This window comes from Macrotis lagotis, chromosome X, assembly GCF_037893015.1.
Source record: "Macrotis lagotis isolate mMagLag1 chromosome X, bilby.v1.9.chrom.fasta, whole genome shotgun sequence".
NCBI classification, from domain to species: Eukaryota; Metazoa; Chordata; class Mammalia; order Peramelemorphia; family Peramelidae; genus Macrotis; species Macrotis lagotis.
In genome coordinates this window covers 646777026-646797141 of record NC_133666.1, presented here as the reverse complement: position 1 = coordinate 646797141, position 20116 = coordinate 646777026, and the positions used below count along the sequence as shown (strand labels likewise).

Below are 20116 nucleotides of genomic sequence, written 5' to 3'. Positions count from 1 at the left end.
GATAGGAGGTGGACAGTGAGTGATTCACAGCCTATCCCCATTTAAAATGAAAGAGTAGGGGCAGGTAGGTGGCACAGTGGATAGAGCACTGGCCCTGGAGTCAGGAGTATCTGGGTTCAAATCCGGCCTCAGACACTTAATAATTACCTAGCTGTGTGGCCTTGGGCAAACCACTTAACTCCATTGCCTTGCAAAAAATAAAATAAAATAAAATTAAAGAGTAGTTCTGGGAAACTTCCAGGGCCGGGGGAAGGAGCTGGCTGGGGCCTTCTCCACATCAAGTAAAGAATCCTAACCTCCAGAATAATGGACAATATTTGCTTCTATTCCTGCCTTTTTTGAGAAAGGCCTTCTTGTTGTCATAGGATACATTTCTTTCTTCTAGGAGGCTAAACCTCAAGGGAATACTTCAAACTGCCTAATCTGGAGCCTCCCTCAATGGACTTTTCTCACATCACAGATATTTTGTCTGGATTCACTGTTCAATGATTGGCATACTCCTATCACCTATACTCATCCCATTCTAGTGATCCTGAGCCCTCAGTAGCTGATGGATAAACTTTATTCTCCATCTTCAATTCTAAACTCCCTCAGACCTACTTCAACTCTATCCAATCAATAACCCATTGCAGATCTGCCTATTCCTCTAGAATGCACCCCATAATTAACAAATTTCCTTTTGTCTTATCCCTTTTTGTTTTTCACTTCCACCTTTTGGTCCTAAGTGAAACTCCCAACAACACTGCTTCTCTTATCACCCTTTCTGATACTGGTTACAGCTTCTCTTATATTCTTCTCCCCACCCCCTCACACCACACTCACCTCAATGGTCCTATGGGGGATCACTGTCACTTCAAGACCCTTTTTTGCCCATCTTTATAAAAAAGTTCTCTTCCTTTACAAAGGGAAGTCTGGTCCTTGGCTTTCTGCACTGGGGTCTTAGGTGCTCAGGAGTACCTGAGTTCAAATCCGGCCTCAGACACTTAATAATGACCTAGCTGTGTGGCCTTGGGCAAGCCACTTAACCCCATTTGCCTTGCAAAAACCTAAAAAGAAAGTGTGTGTCTGAGGCCAGATTTAAACACAGGTCCTTCTGACTCCAGGTTCAGTGCTCTATCCACTGCATCACCTACTCTAACTCAGGGAGCAAATCATGAGCACCAAATTCGGTCACAAAGAATCATACTTTCCAAATTTATCACCCAATACAAATCTTGGTGACTTGTTTGTAGATAACCTCCCACAAGGACATTTTCCTGCTTTCTTCAATGAATTCAGTGCTTTGATCACAATCTTCCTCTCCTCATCTTCTGCCTTCATAGTAGGGGCTTGAACATACTTGCTGATTTCTTCTCAAATACCTGAGCATTCTGGTTCCTAAACCTACTCAATTCCCATGACCTGGTTTTCCAATCCACCTCAGCTACACTGAAGCTTGATTTTGCCATTACCCACAAGTGTTCTACATCTATTTTCATGAACTTTTTTTTTAGATTTTTTTTTTTTGGCAAGGCAATGGGGTTAAGTGGCTTGCCCAAGGCCACACAGCTAGGTAATTATTAAGAGTCTGAGGCCACATTTGAATTCAGGTCCTCCTGACTTCAAGGCCAGTCACCTAGCCACCCTTATTTTCATGAACTATGAAATTCCTTTAACTCCCAATAAAATCTTATCTTTCTATCTTTCCCTATGCCTTATGACTCCTAAACCTGTTCTTCAATATTGTGACACTCATTTCCTTTATCCTTCAGGTTTTCCAAGGCCACTAAAAATGCTGAAAACATTTGCTCAGCTCCCTCTTCCCCATCCTCATTTCATATCACTCAGAAGTCTTCTTCCACTTACCTCCACTTTCACTCCAGTTTCAGACAAAAGTGGACCTTCTCTTTGCCAAAGCAAGCCTCCCAGCTTATGCCATTAATTCCATTCCTTTTTGGTTTTTTCATAGAATTGCTATTATCACCCCCACTTTCTCTTATCATTACCCTCTCCCTATGTCTTGGTTCCTTCCTTGCTACCATTCCTCCCCCTCCAAAAAAAAACAAACCCAAAAAACCTCTTAACTTGTTCTATCAATCCCTGCTATCACCTTTTATCTTTTCTCTTCTTCCTGCCTAAACTTGAGATAAACATTTATAATGGTTACTTCCACTTCCTCTCCTCTTACTCTCTTATGCTCTTAATCTTTCAATTTATAATTCAACTGAAATTGCCCTCTCTACAGCAACCAAAGATCTATCTGATGTCCTTTCCTCAATCCTTTACTTCTCTGCAGTGTCAGTCACTTCTCTCCCAAATACTTTCTCCTCTCTGGACTTTGGGACCCTGCTTTCTCCTGGTTTTCTATGTATTCATTGCTTCCTCTCAATATCCTTTATTGCTTTTTCATCCATGCCATACCCTCTAACCAAGGCTGTCCCTTTTCACTCTATGCTACTTTACTTGATCTCATTAGCTCTCATGTATTCAATGATCATCTCTACACAGATGATTCCCACATACTAATATGTATATATATTTGTATATTACATGTATCTATATATGTCTTTATGTGTGTGTAGTGATATCTTGACCCATCAGTGAATTGGATAAAGTCACACAAAATCATCAGTCTCATTCTCTCATCCAGAGTCACAGAAGTTCAGTGGCAGGACAAAAGTCAAGATTAGTGATGGCCCAGGATACAGTGAATGATCTTCAATGTCTGAGCTAGTTCTAAGTGCTCCACACTCTCATGGACACTGGAACAAATTGTTCTCAACCACTCATTCTACTGGGAGAAGTCTTTACATGTTTGGAATAAACAACCCCCCCCAACTCACTGATGGATTTGGGGGCCTGTTGGTTGCCCTCAACCTGGTTTAGCCCCCCTGCCAATATGGTTTATACATGCTGTGGCCCCTTAGAGCCATTGATGGGAGTTGAGTGCCACCAAAGGTGTATGCCAGGGGCAGCTAGATGGCATAGTAGACAGAGCACTGGTTCTGGAGTCAGGAGGACCTGAATTCAAATAGTGTCTCAGACACTTACTTACCTAGCTGTGTGACCTTGGGCAAGTCACTTAATCCCATTGCCTTGTTAAAACAAACAAAAAAAAGACTTATGGGCAGCTCTCACACCAGAGGTGATATTCCTCCTCAACACCTCATGTGTATTCATAGATATATGTCTATGGAGACATATACTTGCAGAAACCTATCCATACACATATGTATACATACATACAGCCCTAGTTTCTCTGCTAAGCGGTAGTCGCACATCACCAATTGCTTCTTGGACATTTCAAACTTTATGTCCCAAAGGCATCTTAAATTCATCATGTCCAAAACAGAACTCATCTTTTCCCCAAACCTGCCTCCTTCTCAACTTTGATTTTACTGCTGAGGGAAATGCTGTCTTCCCAATCACCCAGGCCACAACTTCAGTGTCATCAGTGAATCCTCACTTTTACTCATCCCATATATTCAATCTACTGCCAAATCTCATCATGAAGGGATCTGAATGTCAAATAGAGGATTTTATATTTGATTCTACGGGGTGACAGGGAATCAATGGAGTTTCCTGAGTGGGAGGAAGGGGTTGACATGGTTAGATCTTCTTTGGGAAGATCACTTTGACAGTTGAAGGTGTTGGATAAATATATAGAAATAAAAATTAAATTATCTGTTCTTATATATATTTACATTCTTATAATATACATAAATTATACATAAACAGGAAACAAAGTAAAGACTGACAGATTGCTTTCTGTGGTGGGGGAATAAGATTGGGGGAAAATTGTAAAACTCAAATAATATCTTTAATAAAAATTAATTTTAAAAACTATGTAGCTAAAGTATTTTCTAAAGCAAAAAAAAATTATACATAAACATACTTAGGAAGACTGGTTGGCAATTCAGTGGGAAAGGGATTTTAGGCCCATTTCTTACACCATGTACAGGAATAAGAGTCTTCCCCTTTGATTTTTTTTTTGACTAAATTAAAGTGGTCATTCTTTGCCTCATTTCTTAACTAGCCTTAATTACTGAATGGACATTGCCTAAGTCAAACTGAGACAATTAAAGATATTAGCTTTAAAAGGCCATGGTCTCCCTCTGTATCCAGGGCCATCTCCAGTTGTTCTGATCTATAGCTTGCCTCTGGATCCAGATGACTCCAGAGGAGAAAATGAAGCTGATGACTTTGCAAAGCACCATCTAACTTGAATTCAATTCATTTGCATGTCAGGGCATCACCTCCCTGAAGTCATGTGCTCTTCAAGAATGAAGGACAAATGGGGCAGCTAGGTGGTGTAGTGGATAAAGCACTGGCTCTGGAGTCAGGAGGACCTGGGTTCAAGTCCTACCTCAGACACTTAATAATTACCTAGCTGTGTGGCCTTGGGCAAGCCACTTAACCCCATTTGCCTTGCAAAAACCTTAAAAAAAAAAAAAGAATGGACAAACAACAAAAAAGGTTGAAAATGTAATTAAATATTTATCTCAGTTTCCTTGACTTATTAATGAGAAGAAATTATTACATTAAAAAAATTTCTGTATAACAAAAAATACATAATTAAAAACAACAGATTAGGAGAAAATATTTATGACAACACAACAGTTTAAAGCATTAACAAAAAGGAACTGTTAAAAGTCTCAAAGAATAAGAAGTCAAAAAATGTGAACAGAAGATTGAAACACAAATTGTTGGTACTCACTTGAAAAAATGCTCCATCAAACAAAATAGCTGCAAAGAAATAGCGATCCTACCTCAAACATGAAACTGATATGAATCATTAAAAACAAGGAAATGCAATGCTGACAAGAGTTATTGAGAAGCTGCTTAAAGACTACAAAAACAAAGCAAAGACTCTTAATTGGAATTTAGGGAGTAAATAAAAATGATTTTAAAGAGGTATTCAGGTATTCTGTCTTAGTGTAGTTTTAAGTGTTAACAATCTGCTCTAATACTTTTGGGACGCCTTATATTCTATGCATTTAAATGAACTAATTATATGGAAATCATTACTAAGCAAGTTTAGCTGGATATGTTGATGTTCAATATTAAATTTTCAATACAACATTTAAGAAAAATTCTTCACCCATTCATACAGCCAACAGAACTCCAGAGAACAGCAAAATGAGATTAAAATGTAATTGAAACAGGGTGGCTAGGTGTCGCAGTGAATAGAGCACAGGCCTGGGAGTCAGGAGTACCTGGGTTCAAATCAAACCTCAGACACTTATTACCTAGCCATATGGCCTTGGGCAAGCCACTTAGCCCCACTGCCTTGAAAAAAAATCTAAAAATGTAATTGGAAAATGTTTAACAAAAGAAATAAAAATATAATCCAACATAGGTAATGTTAATTTGTGGTTTTTGAAATCAATATGCAGCCCACAGGAATGTTTCCATTTGAGTTAGACTACATTGCTTTATATCACTACTGCCAAATGATCCGTTCAGCCTCTGCTTAAAAATCAACAGTGAGGGGGAGGATAAAGCACTGGCCCAGGAGTCAGGAGTACCTGGGTTGAAATCTGGTCTCAGACCTAGCCCTGTGGCCTTGGGCAAGCCACTTAACCCCACTGCCTTGCAAAAACCTAAAAAAAAAAATCCACAGTGACGGAGAACTCACCCTCTCCTAAGGCTTATCTTTTCAATAAATCTCTGCAACTTCCACCCCTTGCCTGTCCTCTGGAGGTAAATGAATCAAGCCCTCCCTTTTCTGCTTATTTGACACCTGAGAAACTAAGGCATAAAGAAGGCAAGGGGCTTGCCTAGGATCATATAGTCACTAAGTATTTAATTCAGCATTTGAACTCAGGTCTCTCCACGACAACCCATACACTCTACATCCTGTCACCTAGCTGCTTCATAGAGTTTTCTCACCTTTGTCTCACCTCATGACTTTAACAATGTAGAAGGGGATTTTCATTGGTACATAGAAGGAATGGTCACGTGAGTAAACTACTGCAAACATAGGTCTGACTCTTCTCTGCAACTTAAGAGTCTAAAAGAGCCACCAGAGTAGAGATTTAATAGAAGTTTGCAGAAAGGGATTGCTTGTTAAAGATAGCACTTCACTGTTGATAAAGCACTTTCCTCATACACATAACATCTTTGGAATTGGTTAGAATATAATAATTTTTTTGGCTTTTTTTTGCAAGGCAATGGGGTTAAGTGACTTGCCCAAGGTCACATGGCTAGATAATTATTGAGTCTGAGGCTGGATTTCAACTCAGGCCCTCCTGACTCCAGGGCTGGTGCTCTATCCACTGCACCACCTAGCTGCCTCGTGTTTTTAAATTTTTGACAAATGGGGAAAATGTGATTCAAAAAGTTGAGATGACCTGCTTAGGTTGCCCATGTACCAACCAACTAGCAGGCTGGCACTGAAACACTGGCCTAGGAACTCCAAGTTCAAGGCTCCTCCTATTACTTCTTCTCTAAGAGAAGGCCTTCACTTATAGAAAATAAGTAAGCTTCTTCTCTGACTTCCTATTGGTGTGTGGCTTGCACAGAGTGAGTCTTTTAAATTTTCTTCTGGCAGGAGAAAGGATGGGTAAATATTTTGTACCAGCCTCAAGTTTATAATTCAAACTGAGACAAGGCGTAAGCTAGTCGCATCTTTATTTTGCTAGCATCTCCACTCATCCCAGATTTTTACTAACAAGCCCTGCAGCAGCTCTGTATGACAAATATCATGCTCTTGACAAACAAGTAAATGTCTCCATCCCTATTTCAAAGATAGAGAAACAGAGAACAAAGGCATCTTTGTTCTAGACAGGACCAGGTAAAGAATTATTTATCTTTTGTTAAAGCTCCTGGAGCATGCCTCCTAGTCATCAACAGCCATGTTGTAAGCTTTTCTAGACTGCTTTTCTTTTTTGCATATATTATAAATCCTCTACAAAGTGTCTGACTATACTACAGACCTGGTTATTTATACCCACCAAAGGTCAAATTATGCTAACTGTATAAACAACCCCTGCACAGATGTCCCTAAATTAGGTGCCATCCTAGCCCCTTTTCACAATGTTATCTCAGTGCAGTTCTACTGTAACATTCAGCAGCCAAGAGCTGGCTGATTCATGGATTACATGTAAACAGAAACACTAGAAAATAGCAGCTGAAATGTACACACCACTGATACATATAGTCAACTGATTAAACTTAAAATATTTCCTTGGGTTTTGGTGAACTGAATGCTAACCAGGTGATTAGATTAAGCTAGAAGGAGCCAGAGCCTATTGATTAAGAAAAAAGACAAAGAGATTTGCCACAGTCCAAAGAGGGCAACTGGTAATTAATATAGGTCAAGTTACAACGATGAATTAAGTTGGATAAGTTCAGATGATTCTTGTACTTGAAAATATGCATTGTTGGGGCGGCTAGATGGTGCAGTGGATAAAGCACCAGCCCTGGAGTCAGGAGTACCTGGGTTCAAATCCAGTCTCAGACACTTAATAATTACCTAGCCGTGTGGCCTTGGGCAAATCACTTAACCCCATTGCCTTGCAAAAAAAAAAAAAAACCTAAAAAAAGAAAAAAATATGCAATTGTCTATAAAATTTATGTGTTTGTGTGTACAGGTATACATGTGTATATAAAAATAAAAATGTTCACATATACATATATTTACGTGTGTGGGTATACACAGACAGGTGTACCTAATATATCCTAGTTGAAAGAAAATTTAGCTTTTCTGTGGCTGTCCTGACACTCTTCAGTAAGATAAAACAGTACCATCCATAAATGATAGTTTCTCCACCTTCCCTTTCCCTCAGACTCCTCCCAAATCTTTTTCTTTCTGGCTGACCCTATAGTGAAGCCAATAATGCTAAGCCTGTAATATCACAATTATTTCCATAGTAGCACACTCTGTTTAAGAACACTGCATTACTGCAAATTCTCTACAGGAGAAAGTGGATTGTTGAGGCAAGAAAGTTTTATTTAAATTAACTTGAGCACAGGACACAAAATCCTGTGTTAGTCTATTCTGTAATAGCTCTATGACTTTGGGTAAATCACATCTTTGGTGGCTTAGTTTTCCCATCTCTTCTCTGACAATATTACTATCTAGCTTCTCAAGAGCTATTATGATTTGTGCTTTTTACAATACTTGGAAAATGAAAATGTTTTATCAATATAATGTATAACAGAAAAACAATCACAAAAATGCTTCCACAAGGGACTACAACTAACATTTCTTGTTATGTCTTTCTTTTCTGTTGGGGGGGGGGAGTCTTTCTGTTTAATGAAAAAATCAGAAGTCTGAATTTTTCAGATTTTTTTCCTATCTTTTAATTAATGTCCATTCATCTAAACTGGACTGACATTTAAAAGATGCTTCTATGCAAACCAAAGCAATTTAGTCCCAATAGAAGCTATGTCTATAATTAGGGAGCACAAATAACCAGGGATTTGGCAATTATCTAGTTAATCAGGTGTGTGTCTCTCCCTGTGTGTGACTTTGCACAGTGACCCCTCACTTCAATCCAGGTCATCTGCATGCCATGGCATCACCTCCTCTTTGAGAATAAAGTACAAACAACAAATAAAAAGGAAACAGAAGCAGAGACAGAGTCAGAGAGATCACACTTTTACTCTAAATTTTATTCTCCAAAACAAATTATGGCATCCTCAAAAATCTAGATATCATATTAAAAAGATATTTCAGGGCTGCAAGGCAAATTCCTTGGACTCCAGGCTGGAAATCATGTTGTAAGCTAAGTTTCAATTATCTTGGGGGCTTGGAGCATCATCTGTTTCAAAACAGAGATGACAGCATGTACTGTGCTTTGAGGAGAAAACTAGACAGGAAAAGCAGAATTCTCAAGGCACCTTTTATCTAATAATCTCAAAGGGCAAGTCTAGCAAACAAGTATTTGAGTTTCAGTAGGGGAAAACAGAAATAATGAGAAAGGGAGTGCACTAGAAAAGAGAAAACAGAACAGGGGAGGTCATAGCCACCACCCAAGTCTCTTTAGGAATTTATTTCCGTCAAGGTACAAGGAACCTTTTGCTTTAATGTCTGATTTTTTGGGTTGAATGCTTTTCAAAGCACCAGCAGGCACTCTCCTGGCACCTTGCAAGACAATTTTCCTGATTCCCTTATGGCTCATATCCTGGAGTTTCCTCAAATAGAGCCAGCCTTGGCCTCTGGGCAAATGGTCATAGTACCACTATTTTTCACCAAGTAGATACTTAATTTTTTTTCTCTTACAATTACTTGGAGTCAAAGGCTGTTTTCCTAACTCCTGGATGCAGCCCATTCTATAAAGAATGACACCTTTCTAGTTCTTAGGAGAGGTTTCAGAGCTGGAAGAGCCCTTGAGACCACCCATTTCAACATTATTGACTGGGGTTTAAAATTAGGAAAACTCATCTTCCTGAGGTCAAACCTGGCCTCAGACACTAGTTATGTGACAAGTTACTTCACCCTGTTTGCCTCTGTTTCCTCATCTGTAAAATGAGCTGGAGAAGGAAATGACAAGCTACTCCTGTATCTCTGCCAAGAAAATCCCAAAGAATTTCAAGACTTAGACATGACCTGAACAACAAAAGCTAAAGCCTGGGCAGCAGAATGGGCCCTTATGTGTTCAAATCCTGGTTTTGCTGATGTTCCTTGCATGACTCTGGGCAGGTTTCTACTCCTCTCAGGGTCTCCAATTCCTTAAAAGTAAAATGCAGGGACTATACTAGATGATTTCCAAGTTCTAGATCTATCTTCTTGTTCAGCTGGTATCTGAGACCATATTTGAATTCAGGTCTTAACACTAGGCCCAGTTTTCTATCTACTGTACTATCTAGATGTCCTGAAAACATGATACAATAGCAGAGTGAGCTATCAAAGAGCAATGCTTGCAAGAGAGTTCCACTGGAAGACTACTTTTTGATTTATTCCTGGCAAGTGCTTTTGAGATGCAGGAGTTTGTTGTAACAAAAGTATTTATTTTGGGAGACAAGTGTGATGGAGAGAATGCACATTTTTGCGAGACAGGTGTGATGGAGAGAATGCACATAGGAGTCAAAGAAGTCAGATTTGATGTCTAATTTGCCACGCTGAAGAAGCTGCTTAACCTGAGGCTCAGTTTCCTCATTTGTAAATTATCTGTACTTTCCCAAGACTATTGTCACAAAATCCTCTAGAAATACCAATATTTACTAGCAGTGAACTCCAATCTTTTTTTTTTTAAGTTTTTGCAAGGCAATGGGGTTAAGTGGCTTGCCCAAGGCCACACAGCTAGGTAATTATTAAGTGTCTGAGGCCGGATTTGAACTTAAGTACTCCTGACTCCAGGGTGGTGCTTTATCCACTGTGCCACCTAGCTGCCCCTTCTCCAATCTTCCTTTAGGGAGGTCAGTTCCTTGGAATGGTCCCCCTTTGATATTCATTACTGGAAGCAACATTTACCAGCACATATTGTAAGCAAGGCACATCACTGAGCATATAAATAGAAGACAACCTTTGCTTTCATTTATTAAGCCCTGCTGTGAGCTATAGCAGCTGAGCTCTGAGGGAAACAGGATACTAGAGAAAAAGGTGAGGAAAGACAACATTCCAAGCATAAAGACCTCATGGCCCTAGACCTAACCTGTGCAAAGGCAGGAAATATCAGTGTTATGGAGAAGACACAACAGAAAGGCCAGAAGGCATCTAGGCCATACAGCACGCCCCAAGAGGTAAGGTAATGTAATGGCCTGTGCCTTCCACAACACTGGGCCTTTCTTTTCAGAGAGCCTGGTCATAGTGCCAGCTAAGGAAAATCTAGAGACCACTAAGGACTGGCATAATGGAGGCTGGGATGAAAAGTCAGTAGCAGGTAAGCATTAACGTATTTTTCAAAGGATTCTGAGCTAGAATTTTGAACACCTTTAGAAAGCATGCGGTCCATAGCAAGCATCACTCTTCCTCATTTGATCTGAATTACGTAGTTTGTCCGTCTGTATTCACATAAAAAGCATTAAAAAAAAAAGAACAAATACTTAGGCAACTGGGTGGCATAGTGAATATAGTCAGACCCGGAAGGCCTGAATCCAAATTTCACCTAGGTCATCTGGCAAGTAAGTCCTCAATTTCCTCATCTGTAAATTGTTTGTGGGACTTCTACAAAAGTGCTACAGAAATGTGGAGCTGATGCCAGACCTTGCAGTCCTTTGAGGCCACACTTGAATGCCTCCCCATCCCCAACACACTGACAGGCGCCTCCCGCTCCCAGTTGTTTGGCGGCTGACCCCCCAGGCCCGGGCCTCCTCACCCAGGGGCCCGCGCCCTTCCACACGAATTCCATCTCTTTTGTGGATAATAAAACTTTACATTTCCCAAGGGCTGGATACAAATTCTTCCAGGGCAGGATTCAAGCCCAAGTTTCCCTTAAGTCGGGTCACTAGCCCCCGGGCCTCCTCCCAAGCGCGTCTCATCCGTCCCGAGGGCACAGGTGTGCCAGGCGGTGCCCAGGTGGCACACCGGTGCGGGGTTCATCCGGCTGCTGGAGGCCAAGCCCCCGAGCCCCTGGGGTACAGAGCAGGGGCCCCCCCGGTTCTGATGGGGCCGCAGATCCGCTGCCATCTCTGCCCCCCGAAACACCCAATGGCATCTGAGTAGCCAGCTGGCATCCGCCCCCGGGCCCGGGGTGAGTCCAGGGCCGAGCCCCCCCCGCCCCCCAACTCCTGAGCTTCGGGGGGGTGGGCGCGGCGGTGGGTGGCCCCAACGCACTGGGCAGACCCTCGGCTGGGGGGGGGGGGCCGCCCCGGGCCTCAGTTTCCCCATCTGTAGAGGAGGGCGGGGCGGGCGCTTGGAGCCTTCCAACCCGCAACGGCCCCGGCCACAAAGGCCGCCCTTGACCGCGGGGGAAACTGAGGCTGGGAGCGAGGCCCAGCGAGGAGGCCGGAAGCGGCGGCGACCCCCCCCCCCCCCCGCGCGCGGCGCTTCCCCTCCCCCCGCCCGCATAACCGCCGGGGCCCGCGGCGGCGCGCGCACTCACCAGCCTCCCTCTGGGAGCGGGGGGCGGAGCGACGGCGGGCTCGCGCCCGGGAGCGCGCGCCGCGCCCGCAACGGCCGGGGCCGCCCTCCTCGCCGGGCCTCGGACTCGCCTCCCCGCAGGGGGCGCGCCGGCTCGCGCAGGGCGGAAGGCGGGGCCGGGCGGGGCCCGACCAATCGCCGTGGCGGCTCTCCCCGCCCCCTCCGGGCTCCGTCCTCCGCCAATAGGGCGCGGAGGGCAGTGACGCGTCTCCCCCCCGCCCCCTCCGGCCCCCCGCGCCGTCTCGGCGCACTCTCCAGTCGGCGGCGCGCGCCCCGGCCCCCGCCCCCTCCCTCCCCCTCCCCCTCCCCGTTCCCCGCGGCGTGGGCGTGGCCCCCCGGGCGCTCCGAGAGCCTATAAAAGGCGGGCGGCGGCGGCGGCGCCATTTTGCGATCGGCGAGCAGCGGCGGCGGCCCGGAGAGGTGCAGCGGAGGTTTCCTGGTTTCGGACCCCAGCGGCCGGATGGTGAAATCCTCCCTGCAGCGGATCCTCAACAGCCACTGCTTCGCCCGAGAGAAAGAGGGGGATAAACCCAGCACCACCGTCCACGTCGGCCGCGCCATGCCAGTCCTCAGCCTCCACAGCAGCGGCAGCCGCAGCAGCGAGAGGTAAAGGCGGGCGGGAGGGGGCCGCGGCGCAGAAGCTTCCAGAAGCGGCGCCGCTTTGTCTCCGCCCTCGGCCCCGGCCCGGGGGGGGGGGGCAGGGCCGCGGCTGTTGACGGCCCGCGGGGGGCGGGGCCGGCGGGCGCGGGGGCGGCCGCGGGGGGGCGCTCGTCAGCCCCCGCCCCCTCCCCGAGGAGGGCCGCCCCCCCGCCCGAGGCGCTCCGCGAGGCCGCGGGGAGGCCGGGCCGCGCGTGCGCACGGGGCCCCGGCGCCCCGAGGACAATGGGGAGCGCGCCGGGCCGGGCCGGGGCGCCGGGTGACCTTGGGCCGGTCCCTGCGCCCCGCCGCCGGCCGGAAGGGCGGGCACGGGCGGCCCGCGCCGGAGTTGCCTGAACTCGCGGCCGCCGAATCGGATTTTTCAATGAAGGATCGGAAAAGAAAGCGGCGCCCCCTCCCCCCGCCCTTCCCCCTCCGCTTTTGTTGATGTAATAATAGCCGGCTCTTCGGGGAGTTCTTTGGACTGGGGGCGGGGGCCGAGGGGGTCTCGGGGGCCCCAGCTGAGGGGAGCTGTGCTCGCGAGCCGAGGCCGCCGCGCGCTGGCGCCGCCGGCCGCCCTGGGGGCGTCGGGCCCGGCCCTCGAATTGAGCCCCGGGGACCCCGACGCGAGCGAGGAACGCAGTCTGGGGGGCCCGGCACCCCGAGGCAAGGTTAAGTGGAACGAAAAGCAGCGAGTTGGGACCCAACGGGATCCGGCTCACCAGAAGCGAAAGTGGAGGGAAAGGAATTTATTTAATGTGAGATTTCCCGGATTTACCCTATAACCAATATGACTTTATTATAAATATGTACATTGTGAGAAGGACTTCCTTATCGATCATTTTCGTCATTATAAAAAAAAGCTTGGAGCAGAGATAGAGCTGTGAGAAAGCCGTTAAGTTAATATTTTGATTAAATGACCTATATTTTGCAAGAGAAGTTTTTGTGTTGTCCCCGTCCCCCCAAAAAAATTGCTTACAGTGCAAAATGGTGGATTAGTTGGTATATATTTATACTGATTTGCAAATGGCTGCTGGCACTCGGAGATGACAATTGTGAAAATTTCCCTACGGGCCTCGATTGCTGCATCTGCCGAGATGACGCAACCAAAGAGTGAGCCTTGCAGGGTGAAAGATGGTGCATAGGGAGGGGCCAGGTCGCCTGCTCTTCTGAGTCTGAAACTGTTTATCTCAAAACAAACTTGGGAGAAGCTTTATGTCAGATGCTCTACATCAGAAATATTGATTTGAAATATTTCTAGATAAAGAGTTTTTATATTGGAACCAAAAATTGTCTTAATGTTTATTAGGATTAGAATTATATCTCTAGTGTTGATCCAGACATTCATTACTCCATCATTGTAGATTAGGTTCATACAAAACTTCCAGGACTGAACAATTGGGATATTTCCATGTATAAATTTTTGTTTTGTTGCAAAAGAGGCAGAGTTTTTTTTATCCTTGTGAAAAAATGATGCCACATTAACATTGAGTTTAAAAGCCCGTGAAAAGGGGAAATGAAGTGAATGAAATTAGAAATGGTAATTGAACATCAGTCCTGCCTGGTGGGGAGTTTAACTTATTTTTAAAAGCCTGGATTCACAAATTGAAGAGTCAAAATTATGATGAAGCTGTTTTGGCTTATGATTCAGCATTGCTTGTCAAGTCATAAAAAGAGATAACTGTTTAATTTAATTATAGGAGATAACTTTGGCAGCTCAGAGCTGTTGTTTTTTTTTCTTGCTTAGAAATAGATGTTGATTTTGCAATCCCATTTAAGTACAGCTAATCTCGGGCATAGCCGAGAAGAGTAGTGTAATTCCCACAAAATTGAGGGAGACTTTACAAAGGATCTTATTCATAAAAAAGGCCCCAATAACTCTGGTGCTTGGATAATGTGATGGAATCAGGAAGCCAAAAGAATATGGCCCCTCAGACTTTTGAAGGAAGAGGTCCTGCTTGTTCAGTGAAATTCAGTCTACTCATAACCTCAACGTTTAAATAGGCATGCACTGAAGGTTTATGAGCAGAAGCTAGACTTCATAGGAGTTATAGTTAGACATGAACTTTAGAGATGAGGAAACTCAGAGCTAGAGGAGTTGTGGCTTGCCCGTGTAGCAGAATCAGGATTTCACCTTATCCTTTTGACTTTTAATCTGTGCTTTTTTCCAATTACTGTTAAGTCAATAAATATTAATAACAGTATCTCAGACACTGCTCAGGGTTACAAAGAAGGGCAAAAGAGAGGTCCCTGCTCTCAAGTACCTTACCCTCTAAGGGAGGGGAGGAGAAAACAGAACTATGTACAAACAAGTTATGAGGGATAAATAGGAAATAATCAACAGAAGGAGAATTAAGAAAAATTGAGAAAGACTTTCTGGAGAAGATAAAACTTTAGCCTGGTTTTGAAGGAGGAAGGCAGGAGATGAAGAGGAAGAGCATTCCAGGCATGAGTGGCAATCAGTGAAGACTCCCTATTTGTTTTGATGGAGTATCTTCTTTAAGAAACAGCCAGGCAACTCCTTATTGCTGGATCAAAGTGACAGCATTTGCTGGTTACTAGGGTGAATTTCAGGTATAGTTTATAACTTCTTTTTTTATCTTGCACAATGAATCTGGAGATGTTGTAAGAGAGTGTTTTATGACTTGCTTACCTGTAGAAAGCTTTTTATTAATCATTCTGCTTTTCCTCAGTTCCAGGGTCTCCTTCAATTGCTGTAGTAACCTGGGTCCAGGGCCTCAGTGGTGCTCCTGATGTCCCTCACCCACCCCTGAAGATCCCAGGTGGGCGAGGGAATAGTCAGAGGGATCACAATCTTTCAGCTAATTTATTTTATTCTGTAAGTATGCATGTTGTTAACTTTATATTTAACTTTGCATCTTTTACTTCATCATGTCTTGTCATTTCTACCTCACTAATGTTTCTTGTATCTTGTTCTCTACTCACAGTTCTTAATCTTATCAATTCAGGGTCTTAACACCTTCACTTGAAGTATCTGTATAGTATCTGGTCATGCCATTATTCTGGATTCATACAAACAAGCTTCCACGTTTCTCTTATTACTACCTTAATAAGATCAAATATGATGGTAGCCTGACTCACATAATTATCCTTCATTTTACTCCAGTAGTTTCTTCCCTGAACTCCTAACGTTTCTTCTCCCCCAACTCTTTGCATTCCTTTTTTTTAAGTTTTTGCAAGACAATGGGGTTAAGTGGCTTGCCCAAGGACACAGCTAGGTAATTAATTATTGTCTGAGGCTGGATTTGAACTCAGGTCCTCCTGACTCCAGGGCCAGTGTGCTCTATCCACTGTGCCACCTAGCTGCCCCTACTCTATCTCTTAATTACTCCACTTCTAAGAATCTTAGGCTCTGCCAAAGTTTACCCTTCCTTCCCTTATTAATGCTCTCACCCTCCTCAAAGTTTATTTAATATTTATACACATATATATTATATATTTGTGTTTTATGGCACCATATGATAGAAATACCTTGAGAAAAGGTCTCTTTGTTTCTGTAAAGAGTAGGTACTTGGGTGGAGCAGTGGATGTCAGGAAGAGTTCAAATGTGGCCTTATCCAAAGGCAAGTCACTTTAACCTTGTTTGCTTCTTCTGTTTCATCATCTGCAAAATGTGCTGGAGAAAAACATGGCAAATCACTCCAGTATCTTTGCCAAGAAAATCCTAACCAACATTTGCTAAATCATTTCTATTTAGTATAAATCCAATTTACATCTTGATTTCCTAGTCTACCCAATAGTCAGGAAGTAATTTTTTTTTGTGCTGATCAGTTAGTAGTAGATAAAAAGTTATGTTTCTGATGACTTTGGGGGGAAAACTTCTTAATGCTACTCTGTCAACAGGATAATCGGCTGACTGTAACAGAGGAACTAACGTCTAATAACAGGACAAGAATTCTAAATGTCCAGTCCAGGCTTACAGATGCCAAACACGTTAATTGGAGAGCAGTGCTGAACAACAACAGCCTCTACATTGAAATTCCAGGTGGTGCTCTACCTGAAGGGAGCAAAGATAGGTGGGTACTTATTTATTGCCTAAATTATTTTCTGCTTTCAACTCTACAACCTGGGGGAAGGTAGGATGTTCTTTTGTGTATGCTAAAAAAGCCTTATCTAAGGGACTTTTTAACTTCCAAATATATTAATTTTCCTGTCATAATTTTAAATTAGACATTCTTTGATAATGAGATTAGGACTGGTTAGATAACATTGAGTTTTCTTTTTTTTTTTCTTAGCCCATATATCTTGGTTACTAATCTATTGAATATGATACTCTTGCTCCCTTATCCTGCCGAAGAATTAAGATTAACAATAGTTAATCTCTTGGAATACATTATGTTAGTCATAAGAATTTTAAATTTTGGACAAGGCAAATTATTCTTGGGTTCACTGACCTTAGAAAATGAAGTTTCTTGTGTACGTGTGTGAATTTTAATCCCATGCTTATACATTCCTCTAAGAAGACTTGACTACAAATTCATAAAGATCGGGGATCAAGGTTTTTTTGTAGTTTTATCCATGTACCAACATCTGTAGGTGCTGAATGAAGAATACAGGTGTATATGTACATGGGGCAGCTGGGATTTGGAGTGGTTAGAGTGCTGGACCTGGAGTCAGGAGAAGTTTACTGAGTTCAAATCTGGGCTCAGACACTTTACTAGATATATCACGCTGGGCTAAGTCACCTCACTCTGCCTCAGTTTCCTCATCTGTAAAATGAGCTGGAGAAGGGGAAATTACATATCATTCCAGTATCTTAGCCAAGAAAACCCAAATGGGTTCACAAAAGAGCAAGACATAACTGATAGGACTGAAACATGTACATGCATGCACGCACGCAAATAGCAATATTTTGGTAAAGAATAAATGGTTAGTGACTATCTTTGTTTTAACATCTGCTTGTTTAGTTTTGCAGTTCTTCTTGAGTTTGCTGAAGAACAGCTTCATGTTGATCACGTCTTTATCTGCTTCCACAAGAATAGAGATGATAGAGGTAGGTGCAAGTATAACCTATTTTGACTTCACAAACAAAATTGGGGGATATTTCTGGGAAACATAAGAGACATCTTTTAGCTTTATCGTCAAGAACAATGTATTGATATCCTGAATGATAGAAAATGAAATGCATTGACTCTGGAAGTATTGAATCCATCCTTACCAGTTATAGAGACTTAGGTTTGATAACTACTTGTCAATATGTTGTAGAATAGATTCTTTTTCAAGTATAGTTTGAACAAGATGACCTGAAATAGCTTCCAGCTCTGAGGTGTAGCCATTTACTCAGAGCTGAGACCAGAACCCAAGTCTAATGGCCACTTCTCCATTTTTCAGGCCACTGCCACACAGCTCCTTTCCTTGGAAAAGTGCTGACATGGACATTAATGTTAGATGGACCCTGTCCCTTGAGCATATTTATAGACTAGAGAACTGAACTTCACTGAGCCAGGTCTAGAAACCAGTCCCCTGTCTACTGAGCTTCCCTGTCATATTGTTTGTGTTTTAAAGGAAGTTTACTCTCCTGAATTATTAACTTTGTTTCTCTTTCTACCTTTGCAGCTGCATTGCTCCGTACTTTCAGCTTTTTGGGCTTTGAGATTGTGAGACCAGGGCATCCCCTTGTCCCCAAGAGACCAGATGCTTGCTTCATGGCCTACACATTTGAGAGAGACTCTTCGGAAGAAGACTAGATTGCAATGTTTTGCATCTTTAGAGCTTTCTTGTTGTCTGTAAAGATGAGTCTGTGGAAATTTTGTCAACATCGATTACAGTGCATTTAATGTTGTGCTTTGTACGAAATATTGTGACCAACTGCTCTAGTGGTGGGATGTTGAAAATTTCAGACTTTTATCATCTTTTCTGGATTTGTCCGCATGTTGTGATTGTGCAAATAAATGCTCACTCCAAATTAGCAGTATATTTCTTGAAGTTTAATATTGTGTTTGTGATACTGAAGTATTTGCTTTAATTCTAAATAAAAATTTATATTTTACTTTTTTATTGCTGGTTTAAGATGATTAAGACTATCCTTACACATTCAAAAGAAGTTTATTTGAAATAAAGTAGTATCCTAGGCTGAGAAACCAAAATCGTAGGTCTCTTTAACTTTGAAAGATAGATATTAATCTGCCCTTCTATTGCTCTCAAATCAGAATAAAATGATTACAATTAGAAGAACTTTGCCTTGGTGGTTTTAACATTTCCCCTCGTGTCAAATATATTTTGTACTAATTTTGATTTTTTTTTTTTGAGGGTTTCTCTAATATGGAGAAAATTTCAACCCCTCAAGTTTTGTTAAAACATTTAAAGCTGTTTTCTTTCAGAATTTTGCTGTACCGCCTATTGTTTGAAATAAGATAGGGTTTTGTTCAAGTGGGATCTCTTTTTAGGGAATTTTGGGGAGGGGCAGGTGTTAAAATAGTCTTCTATGGTGTTGGGAAAGGTGTTGTGTGAAATTGACATTTTAACCATTTTTATTGCATGAGTAAGGGGTGGTGTAGGAAGTGTGATACTCTTCTAAAAACTGAAATATAGCTCAGCCTCAAAAAATTAGTCCTGTTGTTTGGGAGAAAGGAAACCATTTCTGATATCCTCTGATGTAAATTGATAGATTAACCTTGTTTAAACCTGTGTTGTGCCAGTTACTAGGTTTCATTGGCCTTAACCACCACCAATATCCCCCATTAAGCATGTAGACCATGCCCTTGATTAGATCACCTCTTCCTCATGTTAACCTAATGATTTGCTGCTGCTTTAAAATTGAAAGACATCTCTCTAATCCTTAAAACATTTCTCAATTTCCCCTGTCTATTACAACCTTTTAATCAAACTTAGAAAAAGTTGGCCTATGCATTGCTTCTGTTTCTGATGTCTGCAACCTCTCCTGATTAGTGATACCACTCCATCAGGTTTGTGTACTTACCCAACCTAGCTTATCAGATACTGGGGCATTTATGTTTAATAACTTAACTAGCTCCATGGTGTCATCTATACATACATTCAAGTGCATATATATGCAACCCACATCTCTTTCTATAAACTCTAGCCCGCATTTGCCCCTAGATATTTCTAATGATACTTCAAATACCATATATTTTTCTTTTTTCTCTTTTAGGTTTTTTTTGCAAGGCAATGGGGTTAAGTGGCTTGCCCAAGGCCACACAGCTAGGTCGTTATTAAGTATCTGAGTCCAGATTTGAACTCGGGTACTCCTGACTCCAGGGCCAGCCAGGCCAGCTGGTGCTCTGCACTGCGCCACCTAGCCGCCCCATTAAACACCATATATTCTTAGGAACAATGCATCTGGGTTCAAATTTTGCCTCTTTACGTTTCTGTCTAAATCCTTAAAATATTTTTTAAAAACATTTTCTTAAATGTGGAAGAAGCTTATCAATAATCGTTTAACTATAGTTTTTTTCTAAATATCCTTCTTGAATTCTTAGTATTGTTGGATAT

The 20116-nt window shown here is 42.7% G+C and overlaps 2 protein-coding genes and 1 pseudogene across 7 annotated transcripts in view; 1 reads left to right on the top strand and 2 right to left on the bottom strand.

The window, feature by feature from the left end:
* LOC141499541 (26S proteasome regulatory subunit 10B pseudogene) overlaps positions 1-11276 on the bottom strand; it is a 29290-nt pseudogene extending 18014 nt beyond the window's left edge.
* The window catches only part of JSRP1 (junctional sarcoplasmic reticulum protein 1), a 105992-nt gene extending 93826 nt beyond the window's left edge, over positions 1-12166 (bottom strand). For all 6 annotated transcript variants that reach the window (XM_074204643.1, XM_074204640.1, XM_074204639.1 and 3 more), the window contains exon 1: positions 11970-12166. The gene's annotated coding sequence lies outside the window, so the exon portion shown is untranslated. The remainder of the gene's footprint in view (positions 1-11969) is intronic.
* A 203-nt stretch (positions 12167-12369) lies between these two features.
* Positions 12370-18653, top strand: OAZ1 (ornithine decarboxylase antizyme 1). Its single transcript, XM_074204647.1, is given in 6 exon segments — positions 12370-12613; positions 15337-15394; positions 15396-15482; positions 16508-16680; positions 17572-17657; positions 18221-18653. Coding segments are annotated over 6 exon segments (681 nt in total). The 5' UTR covers positions 12370-12467; the 3' UTR covers positions 18352-18653.
* The last annotated feature ends 1463 nt before the right edge of the window (positions 18654-20116 follow it).